The sequence below is a fragment of the Aspergillus affinis genome, assembly GCF_023601865.1.
Source record: "Aspergillus affinis strain CMG 70 chromosome Unknown NODE_57_length_199529_cov_86_754292, whole genome shotgun sequence".
Classification (NCBI taxonomy): Eukaryota; Fungi; Ascomycota; class Eurotiomycetes; order Eurotiales; family Aspergillaceae; genus Aspergillus; species Aspergillus affinis.
The window spans coordinates 174,091-199,529 of NW_026515838.1; the positions used below are offsets into that span (position 1 = coordinate 174,091).

The 25,439-nt window shown below is 49.9% G+C and overlaps 8 protein-coding genes across 8 annotated transcripts; 6 read left to right on the top strand and 2 right to left on the bottom strand.

Annotated features, from left to right (window-relative positions):
- Positions 1–1,216: 1,216 nt before the first annotated feature.
- Positions 1,217–4,491, top strand: KD926_008590 (cell division control protein Cdc4; the record flags this gene model as incomplete). Its single annotated transcript, XM_053101330.1, has 3 exons — positions 1,217–1,513; positions 1,577–4,303; positions 4,366–4,491. 3 exons carry the CDS (start codon positions 1,217–1,219, stop codon positions 4,489–4,491), a joined length of 3,150 nt encoding a protein of 1,049 aa, XP_052955126.1.
- A 1,084-nt stretch (positions 4,492–5,575) lies between these two features.
- On the bottom strand, positions 5,576–6,656 carry KD926_008591 (translation initiation/elongation factor MRX8; the record flags this gene model as incomplete). Its single annotated transcript, XM_053101331.1, has 2 exons — positions 5,576–6,002; positions 6,097–6,656. 2 exons carry the CDS (start codon positions 6,654–6,656, stop codon positions 5,576–5,578), a joined length of 987 nt encoding a protein of 328 aa, XP_052955127.1.
- A 273-nt stretch (positions 6,657–6,929) lies between these two features.
- On the top strand, positions 6,930–8,779 carry KD926_008592 (putative AP-3 adaptor complex subunit sigma; the record flags this gene model as incomplete). Its single annotated transcript, XM_053101332.1, has 5 exons — positions 6,930–6,998; positions 7,115–7,584; positions 8,022–8,242; positions 8,403–8,517; positions 8,596–8,779. The coding sequence occupies 5 exons, from the start codon at positions 6,930–6,932 to the stop codon at positions 8,777–8,779; spliced, it is 1,059 nt and encodes a 352-aa protein (XP_052955128.1).
- Positions 8,780–8,818: 39 nt separating this feature from the next.
- Positions 8,819–9,423, top strand: KD926_008593 (uncharacterized protein; the record flags this gene model as incomplete). Its single annotated transcript, XM_053101333.1, has 2 exons — positions 8,819–9,283; positions 9,340–9,423. The coding sequence occupies 2 exons, from the start codon at positions 8,819–8,821 to the stop codon at positions 9,421–9,423; spliced, it is 549 nt and encodes a 182-aa protein (XP_052955129.1).
- Positions 9,424–11,857: 2,434 nt separating this feature from the next.
- KD926_008594 (uncharacterized protein) lies at positions 11,858–13,688 on the bottom strand (the record flags this gene model as incomplete). Its single annotated transcript, XM_053101334.1, has 2 exons — positions 11,858–12,443; positions 13,189–13,688. The coding sequence occupies 2 exons, from the start codon at positions 13,686–13,688 to the stop codon at positions 11,858–11,860; spliced, it is 1,086 nt and encodes a 361-aa protein (XP_052955130.1).
- Positions 13,689–14,896: 1,208 nt separating this feature from the next.
- KD926_008595 (UbiX family flavin prenyltransferase) lies at positions 14,897–17,754 on the top strand (the record flags this gene model as incomplete). The annotated part of the gene is made up of 5 exons (XM_053101335.1): positions 14,897–15,308; positions 15,385–15,430; positions 15,486–15,979; positions 16,690–17,353; positions 17,655–17,754. 5 exons carry the CDS (start codon positions 14,897–14,899, stop codon positions 17,752–17,754), a joined length of 1,716 nt encoding a protein of 571 aa, XP_052955131.1.
- Positions 17,755–18,316: 562 nt separating this feature from the next.
- KD926_008596 (uncharacterized protein) lies at positions 18,317–19,456 on the top strand (the record flags this gene model as incomplete). Its single annotated transcript, XM_053101336.1, has 1 exon — positions 18,317–19,456. One exon carries the CDS (start codon positions 18,317–18,319, stop codon positions 19,454–19,456), a length of 1,140 nt encoding a protein of 379 aa, XP_052955132.1.
- Positions 19,457–21,912: 2,456 nt separating this feature from the next.
- KD926_008597 (uncharacterized protein) lies at positions 21,913–24,894 on the top strand (the record flags this gene model as incomplete). Its single annotated transcript, XM_053101338.1, has 3 exons — positions 21,913–22,150; positions 22,202–23,105; positions 23,541–24,894. 3 exons carry the CDS (start codon positions 21,913–21,915, stop codon positions 24,892–24,894), a joined length of 2,496 nt encoding a protein of 831 aa, XP_052955133.1.
- Positions 24,895–25,439: the final 545 nt, after the last annotated feature.

The following is a 25,439-nucleotide window of genomic DNA, read 5'->3' on the forward strand; positions in this document are numbered from 1 at the left end:
GTAGGATGAGGTGAGATAGTCACATGTGTTGTCACAATTATCTATGAGAATGGAGAAGGAGCAGTCGCGGTGTCGGATGATCGCGAGTTTCTTTATTTTCTGATTTGTAGATGGTGTCTGTTTGAAGTAAGTGACAAACCTGTCGTTGGCGAGAACCGCAGACGAAAAAGTGACAGGGTTAGCAGGGCCTGCCTATAGGGAGGCGTCTCCGAGCCCGAAACTGCAGGCCACACACGGCAAATTCGAAGGCCGCCTTGCCTCTCTCGATCAGCCGTGATGTTGTTCCCCCAGAAAGAAAATTTTTTTACCTAGTATTAACTTTTTTTTTTCTGTTTTTTCTTTGATTTTTTTAATTTTTTAATTTTTTTTTCCGATTCTTTTAAATATATCAGTTATCATCTGAATTTTGAATGTTTTTTCTGACCTCTAGCTGTTCACCGAGAAACCTCTCACTTGTCTCTACACTCTGCACTCACAGATTGTAGCATAAGAATCTGGACTGAAAAGATATCGTTGAGTTGCTGCGGGGAGCCAGCCTCGGGAAGCCGCCCAAACGGGCTAAAGCCAGACGACCCGACGGCGACCTCCAGCTCTCGTCTCGCCTTCTCTCCCTCCCTTCTCGCTCCCTCTCTCGCTCTCCTCTCCTCTTGTCTCTCCCTCCCTCGATTCCTACTCTCAACCCCAACTACCTCCTTGTCAGCAGAACACGCCACGCTCCTCCTCTCTTCGCTCTCTTCCCTTGCAAGGAATTTCTGTTTGGCTTCTAAATTTATTTGATTTTAGTTTTTCCTTCCGTCTTCGCTGCCTCTTCTTTCGTTCCATCGCCTACCGCCCTATCGTTATCGCGGCCATGTTCTAACTACTCCCCTGCCCCCCTTGGGTTGTCGGATGGTTCCTGTAAATTTGTACAGTGCTGACGCCCTCGTTCATACCAACCTGCCCTTTTCTCCGGCTCTTATACTCCTCGCCTTTCATCCTTTTTGTTTTCCTTCTCAAATCCACCCGGCCGTTGAACCCCTCTCGCAGTAACACTCGCATCTCTATTGTTGTCCGCTGGGAATGATTCGCCGCTACCTCGGATTTTCCACGTAAATAACCACAACGCCCCCAGGTCGACTCGCCTGCCGCTTCACGAACACGCGTCTTTTGCCTATCTTATCGCTGCGTTCCCCTCTACTTGACCGATTTCTCGATTTTGTCACCTCTAAATTACATCATGAGCAATCAAGATACTGCTGGTGGCCTGGACCAGGGAGCTGCCAACAATTCCATCGGCCAGTTTTCTTTCGCTCCTGCCACGAGAACCACCGTCGTGACCACCACGACCACCACCACGACCACCTTCCCGCCGTTGTTTATCAAACCGCCCCGTGCTACGCGAGATCTCGACCCCAAGCTTTATCCCCTTGCATCGTCGCCCACTCCGTCGTCGCTGAGGAACGTTAAATTCGATCTGGGAGGGAAACCAGTCGTCTTCAATGAACCCGAGGATACCACAGCAACCCTCACCGAGGTAAGTCCTGTCCTTCCTATCCTTATCCTCAAGGAAGCCAGTTGAAAACTAACCCCCCTCCAGCTTAATGAAAAGAACGACGCGTTGAAGGCCTCCAACGGTCTAGTTCGATCGGTAACTTCATTTAGCTCCGACGATACACAGTTACCACGCCGTTTTGCTCCTTCGAAGGTATCGGATCAACCGTCCCGTCCGTCGATCTCCAAGCGCCGTCCATTATCCATCCCGGAAACCCACCCAGGGTCCCTTCGACCCCCTGCCAACAGAGTTCCATCGGATCCTTCGGGGCGTTCCGTTCGCTCACATGGCTCTACCCCAAATCATCCGATAGCAGCAGGTCTGGCAACACCGGAAACGGAGCCCAATGTATACGGTGCTGGAGAAGTCATAGCCCCACGGAGAAGGATCCACAGTGCCAACGTCCCTCGCCGTGAAACTCTATTGCGATCTCCTCTTTCGTCCGAAGTTGAAACCCTGGCAAATTCACAAGCATCCAACCCAAAGAGAGAGCTGCGCACCAGGACTGTTGTCTCCGAGCGAAACAAACGCCTGGGCCGCTCAGAGGAAAGTGCTGGTAAGCTGCCAGATACAGCAGCAGAAACGGCAGTAGAAGAGGAGCCTGGCACGGTGGATACAAGTCAGGACACGACTTATGATGATGCGTCGGAAGAAGTTTCCCAGCACTTGTCCGCTGGATCCCTTTCTCAAGTCCCTAACATTGGAAATGTGGCAGCTCAGGACATGTGCTTGCCTAGTCCTAGTCTCTCCCCGGTCGCCGCTATGAACGCGTTGAACCCCGACTCTTCCTTTGATTCGGCCGAAGAAGAGCCCGAAATGGATACCGATTCAAGTTTTGATAGCGAGGCTCGTTATATGGGCTCTCTGCGCCTGGAGGACGCCAAAACAAACGTGCCTTCGAAAGATACCGACTTGGCCACGAGTTCCGACCTCCCACGACCGTCGTCGTTGATGGACATCCCCAACGTGCTGGACTTTTTCGATTCGGTTCCAGAGGGACTGAAGACGTATCTCATGTACCAACTCTTGAGACGCTGCCCCAAGCCAACCCTGCATTTTGTTGCCGACGTCGTCAACCCAGCTTTGAAATGTGACTTCTTGGCACTCCTGCCTCTTGAGCTCGCTCTTAATGTCGTTAAATATTTCGACGCCGTCACCATGTGTCGTGCGGCACAGGTGTCCAAAAAGTGGAGACATGTCATTAATTCCGATGAGAAGAGTTGGAAGGAACTCTTCGACCGAGATGGATATGTTCTCCCCGAAGGTGAGCTCGACCGTGCTATCCGGGAGGGCTGGGGATGGCAGTTCCCCAGCGGGACCGAGGACTGCGAAAGAGACCTTAGTGTTTCTACTTATGTCAAACCCGATCCCGAATCTGGTTCGCCTTCCAGTTTACCCTTACTTGCCGGGCCCAGTGATAGGTCATCGTCGTCTCATCGTCGGCCAAAGAGAAAGGCCTGCACACGTGTCTCCTCGCGAAAACTCGCCAAGCGAAAGATCTCGTCTAGTGGAACAGACCACTCGGAGTCAGCGGACTGGCGAAAGGAAATTTCTGCCGCCGAGGGTCCCTACGCTGCAGCAAACGCCGCCGCTGCCGCCGTTCCATATCCTGACATCGGTCTGCCGTCCCTCCAAGGTCTTCATCTCTATAAATCTCTCTACCAGCGCCATCACTCGATTCACAAAGCCTGGATGACCCCTAGCGTCAAACCAAGACATATCGCTTTCCGTGCCCACGATCGCCATGTAGTCACGTGCCTGCAGTTCGACGCCGAAAAAGTGCTGACCGGAAGCGACGATACCAACATCAATGTGTACGATACAAAGACCGGTGTACTAAGGGCCACTCTCGAAGGCCACGAGGGTGGCGTCTGGGCTCTTGAGTACCATGGAAACACTCTTGTTTCCGGCTCGACTGACAGGTCAGTTCGAGTCTGGGATATTGAAAGGGCCAGGTGCACTCAGATCTTCCATGGTCATACCTCTACGGTCCGATGCCTACAAATCGTTTTGCCGGTGGAGGTGGGCAAGAAGGCGAACGGCGCACCTGAAATGATGCCAAAAGAACCCTTGATCATCACTGGTTCCCGGGACTCGAATCTACGAGTATGGAAGCTCCCTAAACCCGGCGATCCAGGGTACTACCAGAGCGGACCTCATGTCGATGATACCGATTGCCCGTATTTTGTCCGCGTTCTGACCGGCCACCAACATTCGGTTCGTGCGATCGCAGCCCATGGTGACACCCTCGTCAGTGGAAGTTATGACTGTACCGTGCGAGTGTGGAAGATCTCGACCGGAGAAACGGTGCATAGGCTCCAAGGTCATACCCTCAAGGTTTACAGCGTCGTTCTGGACCACAAGAGGAACCGGTGTATCAGTGGATCCATGGACAACATGGTAAAAGTATGGTCTTTGGAGACTGGTTCCGTCTTGTATAACCTTGAGGGCCATACTTCTTTGGTCGGACTCTTGGACTTGAAGTCCGACCGTCTAGTCTCCGCGGCTGCCGACTCCACCCTTCGAATTTGGGATCCGGAGAGCGGCCAATGTAAAAACATGCTGAGTGCCCATACTGGCGCCATCACGTGTTTCCAGCATGACGGCCAGAAAGTTGTTTCAGGATCTGACAGAACGCTGAAGATGTGGGATGTTCGAACCGGCGAATGCGTTCGGGATCTTCTCACCGATCTTAGCGGAGTATGGCAGGTCAAATTCAATGACAGAAAATGTGTTGCTGCAGTCCAGCGTGATAGTATGACATATATCGAGGTGAGATTAGATGACCCTTCTACTTTCGTCGTCCTTATAAATGACTTTTTTTTTTCCTTTAGGTTCTTGACTTTGGTGCTTCTCGAGATGGAATACCCGAAGATGAATTAGGACGACGCATAGTAGTCAACCGCTTGGGCCACGAAGTCAGCGATGCCGACGAGGATTACGACTTATCCGATGCCTGATATCCCGTACACTATATTTGCCAGTGACCACCTACCTTCGACTCACGGGTTGTTAACATCTCCACCTTTGCGCCGGATGATTTCTAGGGATACCATCAACTGTGTCTGGTTTTTCCCATGCGCCCTCTGGTGTTTTCCTTTATATTTCGATTTTCTTGATTTTTTTTATTGATTTGAGCTATGAAAACATTCACGATACCCCCTCACGGAATTGTCCCTCTAATTACGAGGATTTGCATAGCGAGGTTGGCGGATTTTGACATGCAGTTATTACGAAAGACAAGGCGTCTTTGCATCCAAAAGGGTTTCCCATCATCCGTCTCAACATGTCCATTTGCATCATTCACCATATCATGACCTTATTTCTCCGACCCACCTACTTTCATGTTACCATAATGTCCACTTCGCATTTCATCTCTGGCAGCCTTCATCAAACGCAAGGGTCTATTTGATTGTGCTATATGATCTTATCCTAACTCATGCTAACATCTTTCATGTTCCATAATGTTCCCCTTGCATTCATCAACATAAATGTCCCAGATTTGAGTACTTGACTTGACTACATCAAACTCTTTCGTACATAATTAGCCTATTCCGTCAATCTTATATGTTAATTATGATACATTATGTACTATGACCGTAGTCTATCTCCAATATAATGAGGTTTCGTGATGAGAATTCACCTTCTCGTTTGCCTCCAAATTGGCTGTCTTTAGAGTGAAATAATGAACTAGAAGACACTTGTTTAAGCGTCTTGTTCCAGAACGCAGAGCGAACTCCAATTTCTGGGCCATGTTCCCGTGTCCAGACATGGGAATGAGGCAGTTCATTGTTGTTCTCCATCGTAAGCTGCAACCGTGTCATGGTCCGAGAGGAACGTTGCTGATTTGTCTGCTTTGAGACGTCATGGCCTCGCAGGACGCATCAATAGAGAATATCCGAAGGTGGACAGTTCAATCCGAGGAAAACCCTGGCGCGGACAGTTCACCTCGAAAGTTCCACCAGCAAGAGCCGTGCATCAACGGCTCCCCCAGCTGAATAGCCAACCCAAGAGCCTATAAGCTCCCGTATAATACAAGCCCCATCACGACACAGACGCAGACAGAGTAAAAACAGACGACGAAGCCGCTTCCGCCCGCGCTTCGACCTTTCCGTCCAACCCGGCCGCCGACAGAATGGCCCACCGCAAAGCGCTGACCCCCAACGCCTGTCCCGGACCCATTGTCGTCTCCGCGCTGCACGTCAAGATCTCCCCTAGCGCACCGGGGCCCTCCACTTGGACGACTGGCTGCACGACGGGTCTCAGGCCCTGTAGCATTTTCTGTAACGAGGCGACGCTGGCGGTCGACACGCCGCTTTTCACTTGGCTTTTCTTCTTCGCTAGCACTTTGTCGACTTTCGAGAGGACGATTTGATGTGGGATCGCGTATCGTCGGAATAGCATTAGGATATCTTTGTCTGTTTTCTTGATTCCATGGTCACTGTCAATGAGGAGGAACGCTCGTCGAAGCCTTTCCCAAACCATTAGTTAGCCATTCACCCATCCCAGCAGAAAACCAACAAACAACAATCTCCACAAAGACAAAAAAAAGAAGGGTAACTCACTGCTTTCTCCCCTGCAAGTACTTCATAATCTCCACCCCCCACTCCGCGCGACTCGCCCGCCCATACCCCGGCATATCCAACAACACGACCTTCGACTCCCCCCCCTTCGTGCCCCCGATCCCAAACGCATTCATCTCCCTCGTGCGCCCCGGCTTCGACGACGTCCAACAGATCTCCTTCCCCATGACAGCATTCAGCAGCGAGGATTTACCCGCATTGGAACGTCCCAAGAAGGCGACTTCCGGCTCCACAGACGACAGCGGCGTGGTTCGGAATTTACTCGCGGACCAGAGTTTAATGGGGCCGTGGCGGGTGGGCGTGAAGATCTTGTCGGCGTAGGTGAGTTGCGGGGGAGTTGGGATTGTGGTGTCCCAGTAGTAGGATATGTCGGTGGGGGTGAGCTCGTGGAGGCGTTTCTTGTTGGGGTTCGAGGGTGGTGATTGAGATGGTTGTTGTGGTGGTGGTGGCGTGGTGGTGGAGAGGGTTCGGCGAAGAGGGACGGAGAAGGGTGTTTGGCGGACATATTTTGTGGAGATGGAGGTTTGGTTGAGAGGTCGCATGGTGAGGGGATTGAATGCTCGTCGAAATCGAGCTGTAGGAGGAGAAACCGAGAAAGGAAGTAAGAGAGATAAATAGATAACAAGCTGGAATTGAAGATGGAGAAATCGGAGCTTTCTCCAAGTTCCCGTCCCAGATAGGCAATCTTCCCGAAGAGCCCTGGAACAAGGGAATGTCAGCCGAACCTCCGCCACGCCGATAAGAAACCACCTCCGTTGAACTTGAACTTCTTCCAGCACTCACAGCGACTAATATACAATCCATCCATTGTCACGATGATCAACGCCGTCCTCGTCTTCAACAACGCGGGTCAGCCGCGTCTGACCAAATTCTACACCCAAATCGTACGTTCCCCCAAGCTCCACACCATACATCCAACTCTCCAAACCTCCAAACAAACCACCCTCCCCCCCTCCGCAAGCTCAAGCGCAAGCATAACCAAACTAACCCCCTAAAACAGGACACGCAAACCAAACAATCCCTCATCGAACAAATCTACAAACTCGTCGCCCAACGCCCCGCCAGCGCTTGCAACTTCCTCCCCCTCCCCCCTCTCCTCTCACAAGGCGCGCGCTCCGGCATCGAGAACGGCCCCTCCGACGCCCCCACGCAAATCACCTACCGCACCTACGCCACCCTCTCGTTCATCATGATCTCCACGTCCACCGAGTCGCCCCTCGCGCTGATCGACCTGATCCAGGTCTTCGTGGAAGCGCTGGACCGCATGTTCGAGAACGTCTGCGAGCTGGACCTCATCTTCGGGTACGAGACCATGCACGCAGTGCTCAGTGAGATGATTGTCGGCGGGGTGGTGGTGGAGACGAATCTGGAGAAGATCGTGGCTGGGGTGCGCGAGCAGGAAGGCGGCGTGGGGAAGAAGAGGGCGATTCAAGCGGCTAGTTCGGGGGTTGGGCGCCGGGGGATGCCCGGGTTGGGGGCTTGGAGGTGATTTCGAAACTTGGTTGGGAGTGTTGAGCTATTGAGAAGGATACTATATTTACTGGTTAGCGGTGCATATGCTGATTATCCATACCTTGTGGATGGCGTTTCTGGTTCGTTTGTGGGTTATAGGTTGCATTTGGGATTATCTGTTTTTTGAGCATTTCTAGTGCTTGCAGCGTATGGGATGAGGTGCTTAGCTATTTTGCTTGGCCTATGATAGTTTACTTAGGATCTTGACATCTAGGGATTTATTGTCTGGGCATTAGAAGATGCTTTGGTAGTGCTACATCTAAGATATGCCGGGATAAGCGCACTTCCTCGGGTTTTCCGCTTCTGCAGGCCTTCATTCCCCGCTCGTAATTCTTCCCATGGGTCCCTCGGCTGATCGGAAAGCATCTTATGAGCGAGACTAGCTGGCTGTTCAGTGTGATGCGCTATCAAGACGTCTGCTTAATTGAACCTGTTTCGTCCGATGCCGGCCACGTGAACGGCATCCGGTCCATCTCCCGGGCGTGGAATACTACGGCACAAGGCCCGTCTCCCGTCTGCCGCGACGGACAACCATCTATGATGCTCTATCAACTATACATCTCTGAAGACCTGGGTACTTATAAATATGGCTTCTCTCATCGGCATCAGACGAAATGTATCTATATCAGATCACTCAAACATACTTGACCGAGAATCCTCCAATTCCAAAAATATAGCAACGACACCACGCCTACAGCAATAATGGCTACAGACGTCGGGGTGATAGGTATGTCCTTCAGACGTCCCATCATTGATTAAATTCCTCACACCCCCAGGCCTTGGAATCATCGGCTACGGTATGACCAGCAACCTCCGCAAAAAGCTACCATCCACCACAACCCTACACATCCACGACATCAACGCCGAGGCCTGCGAGAAACTAGTCGCCGAGTACACCAGCCATGGCAAGATCGAAAACTCTTCGTCCACCAAAAACCTGACCTCGAAATGCCACACCATCCTGTGAAGTCTCCCAGCCGGCAAGCACGTCCGACAGGTCTACCTCGACGCCGAAAACGGGGTGATCGCAGCGTCGAAAGACCCCGAACGACTCATCATCGAATGCAGCACCATCGAGATCGAATCCACGATGGAGATCGGCAAAACCATCATCGACGCCGGTCTGGGCACGTTCGTCGACGCCACCGTCTAGGGCGGGGTCTGGGGAGCAAATTCCGGCTCTCTCTCGTTCATGGTCGGGCATGCGGAGCCGACGTCGGAGAAAGACGTGATGGGGAAGCGCGTGCTAGAAATCCTCTCACTGGTAGGTCTTCCGGACAAGACCCAATTCTGCGGGAAACTGGGCATGGGACAGGTGGCGAAGATCGCGCACAACTATGTCTCGTTGTGCAATAACCTAGTCGCCACCGAAGGCATGGCGTTGGGGCTGAAGTATGGGATTGATAAGCATGTCCTCTGGAAATGCATGACGGATGGCACGGCGAATTCGTGGGTCATGCATCTGGAACAGCCGGTTCCGGGCCTGGTCAGTGAGGCGCCGTCTAGCAATGGATATCGCCGAGCGTTCACCGCGGCCCTGGGCCTGAAGGATCTTGGGATTGGTGTGAATTCGGCTAGAAGGGTGGGACTTGATCCTACTGCTGGAGAAACTGCTATTCGGGCTTTGCAGAGGGTTGAGGCTGATCCACGCACGAGGGTGAGTTAATTTCTGGAGAGAGCTGAATACGACGAGCTAACATTGTCCTCATGCAGGACCTGGATCATACCTCTCTTTGGCTTCATATTAACGACATTGTAGATGACTTTGTCAAGTCTGGAATATCAAGTCAACTCTAAGAAGCAGGAAGCGAGGAGCATTGAATGGCGAGAATTTAGGTGTTACACTTCAGACGAAGCCATTGCAATATATGATATTGAAAGCGTTGCGGCAAATAACATAACTCGCGATAGTGTACGTATTCTCTCTCTACATAGCCAAATCACAACTCGATGAAATTTACGATCTGAGCTGCTTTTGCCAGTTTGCATATGTGCTGGGCTACTTTTCTATTTTTGGGCATGAAATTCCACAAAAATGTAACAAGAAAGCCCTTGGCTATGACGATATGGAATACAGAAGTAAGGGACATAGAGACAGCCAAGTGTCCGTAAGTTAGTTCTGTGTAATATGACCCCGCCCCCACTGTCAGTCGACGTCGTCTGTTCTGTCTTTCTTCGCTGCATCCTGTCAAGCAATTATCTATCATATCTTCATGGCGGGTGAGATTCACGAAAGATTGCGCTCCAATCAAGCCTGTTTGAATTGCAGGTTTGTTATTTCATCCCATTTTTGCGTCTTGGCCTAGTTCGTTGAATCCTAATAATACAATCTAGGAGAAAGAAGGCCCGTTGTCCTGGTGAAAGGCCAGCATGCTCTAGTTGCATCTGTCTCAAGCAGAGATGCTCGTATACTTCCCGAGCAGTGCAGGAGACCCGCACTGTATGTTCTCCTTCACTTTCATTTGCAATTCCACCATGCTGAATCATCTATAGTAAGATCGACTAGCGTAGCTGGAAAAGAAACTGAAATTAGTTCTAAATGAAGGTGTACCAAACTCGCTTCCGGGCTCATCTACTCAACATGATTCTCTACCAACAGAGCACAGAGGAGCTTGCCAAGAGCAAACCCAAGACAGAATGCACGATCTGCCAGAAGCGTCCCACAGAGCAGATATCCTGCTTTCGCCTGGAGATCAACCCAGTATCATTAAAAGCTCTACATCACTAGGATCTGGGTCCGAATTCGACGCTCCAAGCTTGCAAGTCTCGCCTTCGGCGTTGGGTGAAGGAATATGTCTCTACTTCAGATTCTGTCATTGACAACCACTTTGGTGCTTTGAATGCCAGGACCTCGATGACTCGAGCGATCTGCCTGAAGAGCTGGTCTCCAGCATCATGGAGCTGACCTCGCGCTTTTCACCTGACCATGCCTTGGCGCAGGTGTATGGGAATCACGCGAGGTGGTCGATTATGCATCGTGTTGCCAGTTCGACTGTTGGGATTGGAACTATAGAGAGTCTTTGTTTGCTCTCGTATTCTGCTTTTATGGGTATGGGCCGCATTATATAATGTTTTGATTAGAAACCTGATGTTTTTTGGGGTCTGGTTAGTGGGAAGGGGGAGAAGGAAGAGAAGTAGAAAAAGGTGTATGTAGCTATGAACTTGAAGAGAAAGAGAAAGAATGTGAACCAAATCAATTCATTATGAAAAGATATAAAAAGTAGAAATTAAACCAGTAACGTTCGAAACAAGGTAGTCGATGAAATACTATAAATGATCATGAAAGCTAAAACGAAGGAAAGAGGACTGGGGAGAAGTACGTACAACATTTCATGTTTGTATATAGGGATCAGGGTACTAGGTAGGGAGACATTTTCATAATATACAAGGATATGAAGAAAATTATATCTATATATGAAGAATAGTAGGCTCTTAGGACATTGACCACGTCCGTGAATCGTTATGCACAACCGTGCTTACTCGTACCGATTTCCGATATGCAACTGTGAACTATGAACAGCATCAGACCGAAAACGGAGTACTTACCTATTCAAGGTACCTACCTACCTTAAGGCAGAGAGAATTGTAACTCAGGCTCTCAGGAGTAAAAACATCTGCTTACTTTTCATTTATTATGGGCCAATCTGTGGACTTGCTGCTGGTCCCATGTGTTCTATATTTAAATCATTACGGTACTGATGAGATATTAATTTGGCATAAATGGCTCAAGTTTATTAGTGCCTGAGTGTGCGTGGATGCGATAAAGTAGTTTTAGTATTGGCTAACACTGGTTAAAAAAACATGGGAAAAATAGCATGTCCACGTTTCGATCGTGGGTCCTCCGGGTTATGAGCCCGGCGCTCTTCCCCTGAGCTAACATGCTGGGGTGAATAAACTTTATTTTAGTAAATTGATTATATAAAGGGGGCCGCTACACGCACACCGGCCCTCGCTCTGATTGGTCAACAGGAGTCAGGGGATTAGTAACCTCGAGAGGGGAAGTCATCCAGGGGTCCTTCCTAATCGGGAAGCAGACGAGCGGGGAGTATATAGGAATTGCAGCGCAACAAGAAGAATATACGATTTTTGGCTTATATTAAAGTTGTCATATTAAGCATAGAAAATCCATTAAACGTAATTTTAAAACAATTAAGATTAGTACAAGAAACGTCATTAGTGCATCGTTACTTCGTTAGTACATCATACATGAGGAAAAAGTCGTTAAACGTAGCTAATGATACGGATATTCGTCGCTATCCTGTCTCACGCGCCTGAGTCTCCTCCCATATCGAGATGTCTGGTTCGTCGGCGCCGCAAGAGGGTCAGGTGAAGAAGATCGGATATAAGAGTTGGCAGGCCTTCTTACTCGCTTGCGAGGCAGAGACGAAGGCGGAGCCAGATTAGGAAAGAGAGGCTCTTTGTTGATCTCCTCGAAATTATGCGATTCAGCAGCAAAATCGATAGAATTGTCAGGGTCGTTTGATTCGTTGCACAACACGGGCTCGTCGTCAAAGGATACTGGTGGAGATAAGCAGGGGGGATTGGTTCTCTTCTTTAGTGTAGCTTCAGGATTAGTTTCAGGGACCATTAAGCAGGGATCAACAGGAGCAATGGGAACGGGTTCAGAAGGCGCAGGGTCAGCAAGAGGGTCAGCGGGAAGCTCGGGATAGTCTATAGTGTCCCAGAGGTCTCTGGGATCGCCAGGCGCGCCAGGATCCTCTAAATCATGCAGAAGAACCTTATATTGAAGCTCACAGTCCGCTTCCGCGAGTACGAGGTCCTCGTTGCCCTCCATGACGACAACGACGGTGACGGCGCTGGTAGCGGAACGAGAGATGCTCCGGAGACGTGTGTTGCATGAAGCAGAGAACCCCGCGCAGGGTCAAAAAAACGGTTTCTTATCTAGACGTGGCCTCTCTTTCCTAATTAAGTTTAGCCGGTGTGCGTGTAGCGGACCCCTATATAAATTAACACAAATTACAGAGGTGTTTTAAGTGAGTATATCGGTTTAAACACATACAGAGTACATCGTACGGTCGTACCTAGGTAGGTAGACTAAGAGTGAAGAACAAATATTATCATATAATCTTTATTATAGATTCAGCATGCAATAGCGGACAATCAGTATCCCAGTGATCTATTTGGGGAGGAAAGGGTAAATTAAAAAAGAGAATGAAACTCGAAATGCCCTTTTGGGCCATTATGAAGACAGGGGAGAAGAAAAAGAACGAGATTGAAAGGGCGAACGGTAATAAGAAAGACATAATAGAGGAGTCACTTTCAAGTTCAACCCGATCTTTCACAATCGTGATGGACACGGCGAGCATGCGCCTCTAGGTTGTCTCTTCGATTGAAAAACATATTGCATTCATTGCACTGGTAGGCTTGAGGCGAGACATGGATAGTCTTGATATGTCGCATCAACTCAACCTCGCGTCTGAAGTGGTTCCTTCTCTCTCGACAGCCCTCCCATCTGCATTTGAAGACCTTGGCTTGAGAGGATTCACTTTGAAGTATTAGTGCGCGATTTAGTAAGAGTGATACATAAGAATGCCGGCGTACCTTTTCGTTGGGATCTTCTTCATTTCACCCACACCATCTACAAAAGCAGCGGAGGAATGTTTTGGGCGTGACTCGGTGCGATTGGCGGAATGATCGATAATATTTCTCCCGAGTTGATGATGGCCGTGCTTAGGATTCATGTGAGCGTTGGTAGGAATGGCTAGGCTGGATCTTGTCAGATCCCACGGTACACATTGTTGTTTCGGTCTGTGTGGAGCAATCGAATGGGTTTCGTGGTACTGGTTGAGGGAGTTGGTATTGTGTAGAAAATGTTTTGGACGAGATGTGGCATTGGTTGGATATTGTAATGGCGATCCCTGGGATGTGCACGACAGGTGTCCAGCGGAGTTTTCTAGGCTAGGCATATCGAATCTCATAATGTCTAGGTCATCTAGATCTAGCGGCCAGTCTAAAGGGCTGCAATCGACCGCAGGAAGAGAGGAAGCGGCATCGAAGGTCCAATTCAGATCGAAGTTGCGCAGTTCCGAAGTGGTTGACATGCTTGAGGAAGGTAGATGAAGAGACCCGGGTGCGGAAAAGGACGCTTGACGAGAAAGACGGTGTAGTAGAAAGATATTCGATGGAAAGACCCGATTATATACATTATAGACAATCTGCTCTTGCGGCCATTTCTTGATCTACCATCGACGCCAACCGTCATTCAATCTGTAATTTTCTAGATCGACCAATGTGCATCGAGCTCACGGGCATCAACACCACGGAGCTCCCTGGCGCGATCTGCCATACACCGACACCTGCCCCACCTGGCAAGGTACCTAGAGAGGTACCTACACCTTAAGTAAGGTACAGGTTTGTGTTTTGTGTCTTCTGGAAAAAGCTAGCAAGTGATCAGCATGGTAGAGGTCGCGGGGGATCTGAGGGGGTACCTGGTAGGTAGCCCTCTCACCCCTGAGTGACCCGTTCTCCGAAGGAACTTGAGCAATACAACTGGGATCCCTCGTCACCCACCGTGCATGGCCGTGAATGGCTTGCCACCATTTCTCAACTAGGTAAGAACAAGTCAGCCACCTGCCAGGATGTTGTCTTTTGTTGGATAGAAGTATGGAGTAGCCCCAGCGAACAAGGCAGTCTCAGGTCACTTGCTTGTTCTTTGCCCGGAGAGACCGACGCAAGGATATCTACCCAGGAATGGTCGAAGTCTCATGGAAATGACTTCGCCTGGACCGCAAACGGGGCAATTTTCATAATTGGCAACGATTCCCTCCGGGAAAAGTCAGGAATAGTAAGTAATCGAAAGCCGAATCGATGTCGCACTGTCCCTCTACTGGCAGAGCTGGTTCGTTATCATTCTTTAAGATGTGCAACAGGCTGTAGCTGGTCACACTTATTGATGAGATGCAACGAGTGTGTATTCTCCAAAAATGAGTCATAGAGATCCCTATAGAGGCGTTGGCTACCAGAAGTCTCCGCTATAACCGGCGCCAAGCTCCATGCAGCAATGTTAGCGAGCGAGTTGCTTGAGCAACCTCTTAACAATACTGGGGGTCATGGCGGATACACCCTTGAAAAGAGATGGAATAAGCCACGAGGGGTTGGTTATACTACTAGGCTGTAGCGGTGGATGCCTGGATAGGTAGATATGTGATGGGAAGCGGTGTGCCACCATCAATAAACCCCTTCCCTAATCAATTCGTCTTTCTCTTGAAGCACTACCAAGCACACCACTGTTTGATGACTCCAGCAGGAAATGTCGGATCAACGTGCATCTAAACGGAAGGCAGCAGATGACCTTCAGTTGCCTTCAAAACAACGAGCGTGTCTCACTTCACTCGATACTCAAGGCAACGCAATCAAGCCCACTTCAATCCTGTCTATCCTCCGTGCCAATTGCCGTGAGCGCCTCTATGTTAAACCCATTGCCTGGATCTCGAGGCAGTTGCGACACCTAGATTGCAAATTCGCGGCGGAGAAGAACCCGCAGACGAAGAAAGATCGGCCACCGCAATCAGAATCACAGGACCCTAACATTCCTGAAACACGGCGAAGTAGAGACAACCTGCCGACAGCTCGGACATCTTCAGATCTCCTTCGCGCAATGACGCATCTCCCAGGGTGTAGGGGTCAATTCGTCAAGAAACTAGCCATCAGGAACATCCTTTGTGCCTTTGATATCTGACCCCTATCGTAATGCAGACCACCCCACATGCTATCTTGATATTACTGACACTATAATAGCTCTGAATACTTATCTTTCTATTTCAGTTGTCAGTCCGCCGCAAAGGTCCGAGTAACTCCGCCTCTCCATGCCTCGCCTATATCAGCTTTAACTGGATAAGGTCGCTCCAAAAGAACCACATAAATGGTCGGCCTTGTGGTTTCGATAATTACCCTGTCATAAGGATTCGCAATAAGCATTTGCGATTGATTAAGCCCCATAATCCAGCAGAGGACCCATATATCATGGCGATGCTGATTGCCCTAGCCCAGGAGCAGCGGCGGCGCCAACAAGATGCAGATAGTCAGCACAGAGCCAGAACAACCGCGTGCCAGATAACACAGCAAGATGACAACACTGCAGCATCTTGTCCGGCCATAGCGCCGATTTGTCGAAATCCAGACCAGTCTTTCAAGGTCAACGTACTCGCCATTTCTGGCGCACGGACGGAGCTCCTCTATGTCTACACTGCTAACATTTCGGCTGAATTTCTCAATGGATTTGATGAGCCATCATGTGGTCTACCGAGCTTGCCAATTGTCGCAACATACCGTTGTATTCCTCTGAAAAGCCGCAGGAATGCCGTGAAGATGCTACATGGGCTGGTCTGTGCTGGTTCGTGCCATTTTTGTGCCGGTACGGAGGCACCTGATTCTACGCTAGAACGCTGAAGATTCAAGGTGAAACAATTCCCTGTCGGCATAGTATGGGACGTTTCTTCTTCTTTTCCTTGATTCTATTGGTGATTCCTTGACCGGTCGCTAAGAAGACAGTCCCGAAGACTTTATCATCCGGCAAAGTTACCTACATTCCTGGGTATTTACTTCACCCCTGCTGCCTCTAGGATGCAAAATAAACCGGCTACCTTACGGGGCTTTTAAGCAAAAGTGCTCGCGCTCCTAATGTTATATTATGTACACAATAACTGCAAAAATTTGTCATGGTCAACATTGGAGAAAATATTTTTCAAGAATTCTCCTTCCTCATTTAGATCCTGAAGAAAGTTCAACTGTGCCTATCTTTTAATGTCAGAAGAATGTCCCGATCGGCTCCAATCCGACAAGCACAGCCAACCATTCATGTAGAATCAAAGTCACGCATCAGTCAACGCCCCGGCAGATTAAATGTGATTTAGCATCCCGCTGGACTTAAAGTAGTCCCGATACTTTTCACCCCCGCGGACCATGTCATGACGTATCTGAAAATTCAAGATAAACAAGAAACCAAATAAACTCTATCATCTCTCACGCGAAAATAATGCGTCTTACAAACCCCTCGCGGAATTATTATGGGCATCACGGTGGCCCTCACCATCGGCCTGATAGGCAGCCTACTCTTCCTCGGAGCTCGTTTCCCCGTCTCTCGCAGTCCTACAATCTCCCCCGCCTCAGAGCTTAAACCAAGCCTTTCCTCGGTATCACCTGCTCCAGCCTCATCAACACGGCCAACTCGTGTCATTGTGGCAATGACCGGCGCCACCGGCGCAATTCTAGGAATCCGTCCCCTCGAGCGCCTCCGAGCACACAACGTCGAGACACACCTAATCATCAACCGCTGGGCCACCGAGACCATCAAATACGAGACCCGGTACACAATCAAGCAAATCCGCGCTCTTACATCGCGGACGTACCCCGGGAACGACGCGGCCGCCGCCGTGGCGAGTGGCTCGTTCCAGACCGACGCGATGGTCATCGTGCCATGCAGCATGAGAACGCTTAGTGCGGTGCGGACGGGATTTGCCGACGACTTGATCTGCAGAGCAGCCGATGTAACGCTGAAGGAGAAGAGAAGGTTGGTGCTAGTGGTGCGAGAGACGCCGCTCAGCTGCATTCACCTGGAGAACATGTTGACATTGGCTCGGTACGGGGCGGTGATCTTTCCGCCCGTGCCTGCCTTCTATACCATGCCGGAGGGAGTGGAAGATATGGTCACGCAGAGTGTGGGGAGGATGATGGACATGTTGGGACTGGAGACCGATGGATTTCGACGGTGGGAAGGGATGGAGGAGGGGGGGCAAAAAAAAAAAAAAAAGACCCTGTCAGATAGTCCACAGTAGATAACATGGCTCCGTCTGTCTTTAACGAGAGGGCAGCAGAGGCTAGAACCGATAGCGGACCTCTGGCGCTTTCTAACAAACAATGTGGATCCCATCCCGGCCTGGTCGATATAGAAACTGTTCGAATGGCTTGGCTTGGATAAACGAGACAAAGAACAGCCCTTCACTGCAATCAAACTATCAAGTCGTCCCCCTGATCTTTTGTCAATTTCTGTGTCCGAGAAAATGTCCCAGTGGCCAGGTCAAGGCAGCCAAGAAGAGAGATGCAAAGGTCCGTGGTGGGCCGACTCTCATGGATCCCTCCCCTCTCGTCCACGGCCCAACCCAACCGTAACCCCCTCCAATGATCTGCAAATAGTGGAGATGCCCTACTGCACCCGACTGTCATTCAAGTTTTCAACCACCAATGATGACCCCGTCTGCTTCGGAATCGGCGTTGACATGAGCGCGAAAGTTCCGAGAGCGAGCCGTTTGTTTCACACGTTCGCTGCCGCCCACCAGATTCCTTCCAATGACTCGACGCGAGATTTCCCCCCATGTTGGGCGAGTGGAACCAGACGAGAGGAGAGAATCATTGGGTCTGAGATGCTGTGCGAGACAAAGACACCGTATCAGCTCGGAGATTGACGGCGATGGGACGTCCGAATCCCCATGCGGATATCCGAAGGCTGAGATGCCGGTTTAATAAAGAATAAACAGTAAATACTGTAGCCAATACTGTTTCAATAGGGCTGGACTGGACTATTTAAACTGCCGCGATCACACCATCGGACCCCGTCCTTTCACCATCGTTTCCTCCTCTGGTTTGACTCCCTCGCCGTTAAGCCTTTTTAACCTTGTCTCTGAGCACCAATCATTCTTCTTGGTCTATACTTAATATATTTGATCAGCTCAAAATGGCCCCTGCTCGTCTCCCTCCGCGTCGCATCCTTCTGGTCAGCAACCCGCGCACGGCCTCCAATCTGCTGCTGAAGATCCTGGCCCTCCCGGACCAGCCCAACGTCTATGCGAACGACAAGGGCGGCTACTACTTCTTTGACTCCTTCGTTGCCACCGCCAATGACAACCGCATCTACAAGCCGCTCGACCAATGGACCCCGGAAGATCACTCCGAGATCCAGTCCGCCCTGAAGAAATGCTTCGACCAGCTCGAGGAGGGCACCTCCCAAGCCAGCCAAGAGGGCAAGGTGTTCTTCGCGAAGGAACACTCCCCCTGGTTCATCGACCCGCTGGCCCTGAAGAGCATCCTGCATCTGGATGAGAACACCAGCACTGCCACCGAGGAAGGCCCCCTGGGCAACGGTGACGGTGACGGTGACGGTGACGCAGAAGGCGCCGGCTCTCCGTTCCGCCTCCAGGTCCCAAGCACCTATACCGCGACGCCGACGTTCTCGCCCACCAACTATACCATCCTGCCCGACGAGTACCTGCGGACCTTCCACATGGCGTTCATCGTCCGCCACCCGGCACTGATGTTCCCGTCCTTCTACCGCGCCATGGGCAAGATGGTCAAGCTGGGCGTGATCACAGACGAGAACATCGCCGGCGTCATGGCGGCCAACATGACGCTGCGGTTCTCGCGGCTGCTCTACGACTGGTGTCTAGAGCAGGACGACCCCGACGCTAGACCCGTCATCCTGGACGCCCACGAGGTGATCCACAAGCCCGAGGCGATCGTGCGGTTCTGCGAACTGACCGGTCTCGACGCCAACGCGATCAAGTTCGAGTGGGAGAACAAGCCAGCAGCCAAGGATATCGGGGCCCAGAACATCAACGTGGACGCTAACGTGGACGCGAACACGGAACAGGGGACCCTGTGGAGTCCCGAGGCCGCAGGTGTTATGGTCTCCACGTTGACGGGGTCATCTGGGATCATAAAGTCCAAGACGCCCGACGTGGTGGATATCGCCGTGGAGGCTGCCAAGTGGAAGGAGGAATTCGGTCAAGAGCCGGCCGATATGCTGGAGAAGAGGGTTCGAGACGCGATGCCCGACTATGAATATCTCAAGGCCCGTAGCGTGACGGCCTCGGCATAATGTAGCTATCTATGTTTGCACTGTGCATAATTTGCGCCGGGTGATTGCATGTATGAAGTGATGTGAAAATGTGATAATAATGAAAGTTCATAGTCCAATCCGAAGCACTTGTTTTCCTCCAACCGAGTATACAGAGTAACTGTGAGTGCCGGTGGGAAAGACATGGTTCCCAGCCGTATGCCTAGTGCTAATATCTATGAGACATCTAGTCAAGACATGCAGCGAGGTGGCAATTAAAGACGCCTCCACCTCATCTGCCTCTCCATCTTCCTAGTCAACTCAGCGGTTGAAGCGGTCATTTTGTCTTCATTTTCAGCCGTCGTGATCAGCCTGGAGTCTCCTGGCGTCGTGGTGATATCTTTCATCCCTAAAAAAGCAATTTTGAGGCCATTTAGCTACCCAGGCCTCTATTTAGTTTATTCATATGATCATGTTTGATTACTGCAATAATCAGAACGTCTAAAATATGATAGGATCACCAAAAGAGTATAGGTACTAACCTCCATTATTACTCTTCCGGATCGTGGCATGGGCGAGTTGGTGCGTGTGCTGATTGTCCATGCATATCCAGATGAGAGTCCTTGCCAAAGACAACTTAGAGTGATGGCCCGCGCGTGCTGTTTGTGTGGTGTTTCAATCCCGACCTGCAAATTTCTTGTTTTTCTTTTTCTTGCCTTCGGGGCAGTCGTCACCTCTGAAAAATATGTCATAGTGACCGCATGCATGCACAAATTCATTGAAGCTGCATATGATCGCGATTGGTGATAAACAACGTTGAGATCTCTGTGCGTTGATACAGTGAGAACTGTTGACTCGGGATGTTTGAAGAGGAGGCATAATATGGACTCCGGCAGGCGATGAGTGCAAACACTTTATGAATTCGGGCAACCATGTACTGTACGTCTTACCAAGTTAACATCCTGGTCCCTACTAAACAAGAAAACAGATACAAGACCGGGTCGAGAACTCCCAGCTCAATCGAATATCTTCTTCACGCGGTACATTAGTAAGGACTGCAGTCACCTGGTTCGCAATTGAAATAGTGAGAATAACATGATGACAAGTTGTGGACTGGGGATAGAGCTTAAAGGGGTTTGTCTAGTTTGAAGGGTAGGGCAACAGACGTCCTTTTGATGACCTTCCGAGTGTTCTCTGTGTGGTCATGAGCATCCATTCGGGAAGTGTACAATCTTGTTTACCATCAACGCCGTCATCTCCATTTGTTGTGTCTGCCTGTCCTGGGAACATGAATATATCCTATTCCGTTCTACCTCAATATTGTGCTTCACTGCTTGCATTTGACACTTACCGGCTGTTCAGGTGGGAGTTTCTATACTGAATTTAAATCCTTTTTAAAATCGGAGAACTGGCAAAGAGGTTGCTCCTCCGCCAGTGTATTTAAAATCTTGTAGACATGCGAAGGCCATGGCTATGAATCACCAGGCTCTAGAAATTCGACGATGTAATCAAATGTGGTTTTTGAGAGTATATTCGAGTCCCAAGCGCTAGGATTAAATGGTGAAACCCATAGATTCAATTTGTTTGGGGTCACTCGCTTGGGTATTTCGCATCGCTCATAGGTTAGATGTTTTCGTTTTTGAACTGCGGGAGAGTCCAGTTTTGATTTCACTGAAGGCTTGAAAAGTAATTGCATGTTCCTGACAAAGACGACCTGGCTTGTTAGCTCACTCTTCATCAGTTTCAGCTTGGTAGACTCTGCACAGGTTAACAACTCTTGCCCTTTAGCCACGATCACAGATCTTCCTCTCTTTCCTAGCGCCTTCACCTCATCGTGAATGTCAGTTCAGTTTGATGCCTGGCATGGTTGGCTTTCGTATGTGAGGGAAACTTGAAACAAATGTTTTACGTTCGAAAGTACTGCAGGAGGCTGCAGCTCCCCCTCTGACTCGCGGATGAGGGTCAGTGCAATTGTGATATCACGCTTAGGATGCATAGTTTCGAAGGTCTGTGCCCCGCCAAGAAGCTACATTACTACGGAGTACAATGAGACACGAGGATCTAGAGCTAGGAAAAGTTGCTGTCCAAGCGTAGGGTTCTGTTATCAAAAGGTTCTTGGGCATATATTCCTCTATTCATACCCCTTGCGAGTCGGTTCCATTCCCAGCCCCAACCCACTTTCCCGATCGGAGAAAGTTTTAGATCGTGATCCGGCCTTAACTTGCTTGACTTTCGAGATCAACCCAAGCCTCCAGTGAGTATCACTACTGGGTAAACTTACTGAGGCTGGTGAGAGAAACTCTTAGACCCTATGCAAGGGTACGGTTTGTATTTCGGCCTTTTATGTCAGGCATCAAACCACATGGGTTTACCTTATCATGAAGCAGCTCCCCCCTAGTTACCCCTTTCCCTTCTTTGTTCAGCGCTCACATATACACCACAATTTTCTATGTGCGCGCAATCGACAAAATTCTCTTTCATGCAAACCTAACCTCGTCATGGCCATTCAAGATCAATTTCCTGAGGTTCATTGGGTTTGGAAGGGGGACATTTCCTTTGTGTACGAAGTTCATCCTCGTATCGTGGTTAAGGTCCCTAAGACCGGAGAGTTCGAAAGAGAACAATTTCAGAAAGAGCTCAAGATCTACGAAACATTCTTACAACAACCACCTTGCCCTTCTATAGTGCAATTTTTTCTATATGCTGATAATGGAATTTTCCTTGAATATATGCGAGGTACGAACCCTATTCCTATCTTACAGATGTGTTAACTAACTGCGTTACAAGACGAGTCCCTGTGGTTTCGAATACAAAGTAATCATGTTCGAGACGAACAAACTATGATCATTACTAAAATCGAAAGACTGGAACCTTCAGCCTTGCGGAAAAAATGGATGAACGACCTTGCCCAAGCTGTTGCTTTTCTTGAATCTCCGAATCTCGCTCATGGCGATCTACGACCTGAAGATATCTTGCTTGATCGCAATCAATTAAAATTATCTGATTTTGATTGTACTGCAGAAATTGGGACAGACTTTGAAGCTTGTATGGCCTCATATGGAAGGGTCCTCAACAATAGCGAGCCATATGAAGGACGCTGTGGAAGTTCGGGCCTCCTAGGTCCTCGAACCGAGCAATTTGCCCTCGGTTCCTTATATTACTTGATTAATTATGGTATGGAAGTGTATGGGGATCAATGCCTCACTGAAGATCCGAAGGAACATGGTCCCAAGGTCGTGGAATTACTACAGAATATGGATTTTCCCCAGCTGAACAGTGACCCGTTGATCGACGAAATCATCAAGAAATGGTGGCACAACGAGTATAAGATGATCGCGGACTTGGCTTCAAACATTGAGACGCTACTATCGGGTCGTCCAAACGCCAAAGGCAGTAACGCCAAAACAAACCTCATTTCCCGGTGGGTAACGGCCCTGGGACGCATAACTCGAAACTTCTGGCGTACGCTCTGGCACTGCTGGGCCGTGGCATTCCGCTACAACGACAAACCAGTAAACGCCGAGATATCCAATGACAGCGAACCACCGGGCTACGGCCGTGGTGTGCATCCAGATAACTTAACGGAGGATTTCATGCGGAAACAAGCTCTCTGTCAGAGCCTGCAGCGTCGGGGGCTTCCTCAGCTCCTGTCTTCAGGAGAGCCTGAGCACCTGGGATTCACTCTCAAATGGTATCGACACGCTGAGCCCGGCGGAGATTCGTGACGAATCGCTAGAAACCGCGACGGATCAGGACCGAGCCACATAATCACCATCATCCAACTACGCTCAGTCCTATTGGCGATGATTCCAGCATGAAATTACTTGCATGTGGCTTGGATGATTTGAGCTGATAAGTTCGTAACCATCGCTGTTACACGGCGTCGTAAGTCTATTGATGTTGTTACGACTTCCTCATGGCTCTACCCCGCCTGATGGGGGTGGATAAATTCCGGGAGCCGCCCATTGCTATTCCATCTTTCTTTCCTCCCCTACCAGGCTATACTTCTATTTCACATATTCGTTCACGAGCCCTCAACTACAGCGAACCAGCAGCCATGACATCCACAGGCCCCGAAGGACCAGGCAAGTTTCACCGTGACCTCCTTCATACATGGAGGATCAAGCCCGGATGACTTCAAAAACTACCTGCTCCTCAAGGTTGTCGTCAACAAAAGCATCGATGAAGTGTTCACGTCATCGGGAAAGAAACCCAATCTTCCTGGAACGGGAAATCCTCGTGCGGAAAAGCAGACTATTCAATATGCGAGTCGGACCTATGTCCGCTGGCGTGATCTCTGGTGCGGTGTAGGACCGAGAAGCACCAAGATGAGCCGCGCCGATATCCTTCACGGCAACGGGGACGGGCGAAACCTTTCGCAGTGGCTTGGGTATAACCAGGTCGCATTCATCCCCGTCCGAATGCCGACTCCGGAGGAGCGCTTCTTGTGGGTTGATCTCACCTACCCGATCCGAGGGATCTACTTGCCCTCCGCCTTTTATGCGATGCCGCAGCAGAAGTATAAAGAGTGGACGCGGTACATACAGCTGAAGTTCTTCCACAACTCATTGACGCTCAAAACGTATACGCGGGCGGATTTCTACGGGGGGTATTTGAAGAACCAAAGTCGTGCCCAGGCCGTGCAGTACGCCGCACAGCATGGCGAGCAACTGAGCTTTCCATCCCGGGAAAAGACTGTGAAAGAGCCAGACGTTCCCGAGGAGCCCAATCTACCCGGCATGGCCACCGAGTTCACCGTTGGGGAGCTCAAAATCCCAAAGGACAGAGAACTGGGGCTCGGTTATCAACCCACGTGGACCGCACGGTTCGACATCCAGCAACTGGCGCTAACTCTCCATGTGCCGAGTGAAATGCGCGACGAGAAGTATCTAGACACGTATCAGTTTATCACGCTCTTCAACTCGGGTGATGTCGACTTTATCCAGCCCTGGCAAATGACGAAGGCGAGGGAAGTCGAGCTCAGCGACCAGTACATCAAGCATGCCGATGTCATCAACCTACAAGAGAGCACGGACATGAAGGAAAGACCGACCAAAGCTGACTTCGACTGGCTTAGAGAGTCTGTGCGGAACCTTATCGGTGTTGGCCTAGGCATTATACCCTATGTTGGGCCCTTCCTCTCGATGGGGTACGACGCCGTTATGGACTACCTTGACAATCCGGAGGCATGGGGGGTGAAGAACGAACTCAAGCTGGGCACCCAAGCAAAGGCGCAGGCAATCAAGTCTACCTCTGACATCCTAGAGTTCTACAAGAAAGGCAAGGTTCCCCATATCCAGTTCAAGTCTGGCTTGGAGGAGGGAGATGATCGTCAACCGGTATACGTGGGTGAGGAGGGACAGGAAGCTGAAGGAACGCAACAAGAGCCCTCTATTATACTTGTACCAGAAGAAGACAAAACCGAGGCTGACCAGTCGACGGTGGGTCCGGATGAGGCCCCACTGGGTGGATTCGGATGAGGTCTACTGGGGGGGAAAGATTGAATTGTTCGACAAGGCCAATTGATGATGAGTATACTATATTTCTGATGTCGTTTGTTTCTTCTTCCCTTCTCGTTCCCTCTGCTTCACGCTCTTCTTGTTTTGCCTTCAATGTTGTCTCTTGTGTAAGGACCTTACAGTAGGCAGCAGTAGGCAGCAATGGAAAGCGGTAAGAGTAGCGATAATAATATGTGGCAGATTTACTGTGGGTCTTCCGAGAAGCGATTATTCAACCAAGGAATATGATCGTTTTCAACTGAATGAAGGTCTTAATTCTTTCTAACTACACGATAATGAAGCCGATATTTATGCAGTTTCAGGGGCTTCACGATCGTCATAAATGAGCGGAATTGCATGATTTATATCGTCATAAATCAATACGGTTGCATGATCGGTCCGGTCAAGCAAGGCGATGATATAAGCGGATTAGTCATCTCCTGCGGCCACATAACGTATCCGGTAAGCGGGCGCCGCACGCAAGCGAGCGCCGCAGCTCCGTATCCCATACTAATTCACCGTTTTTT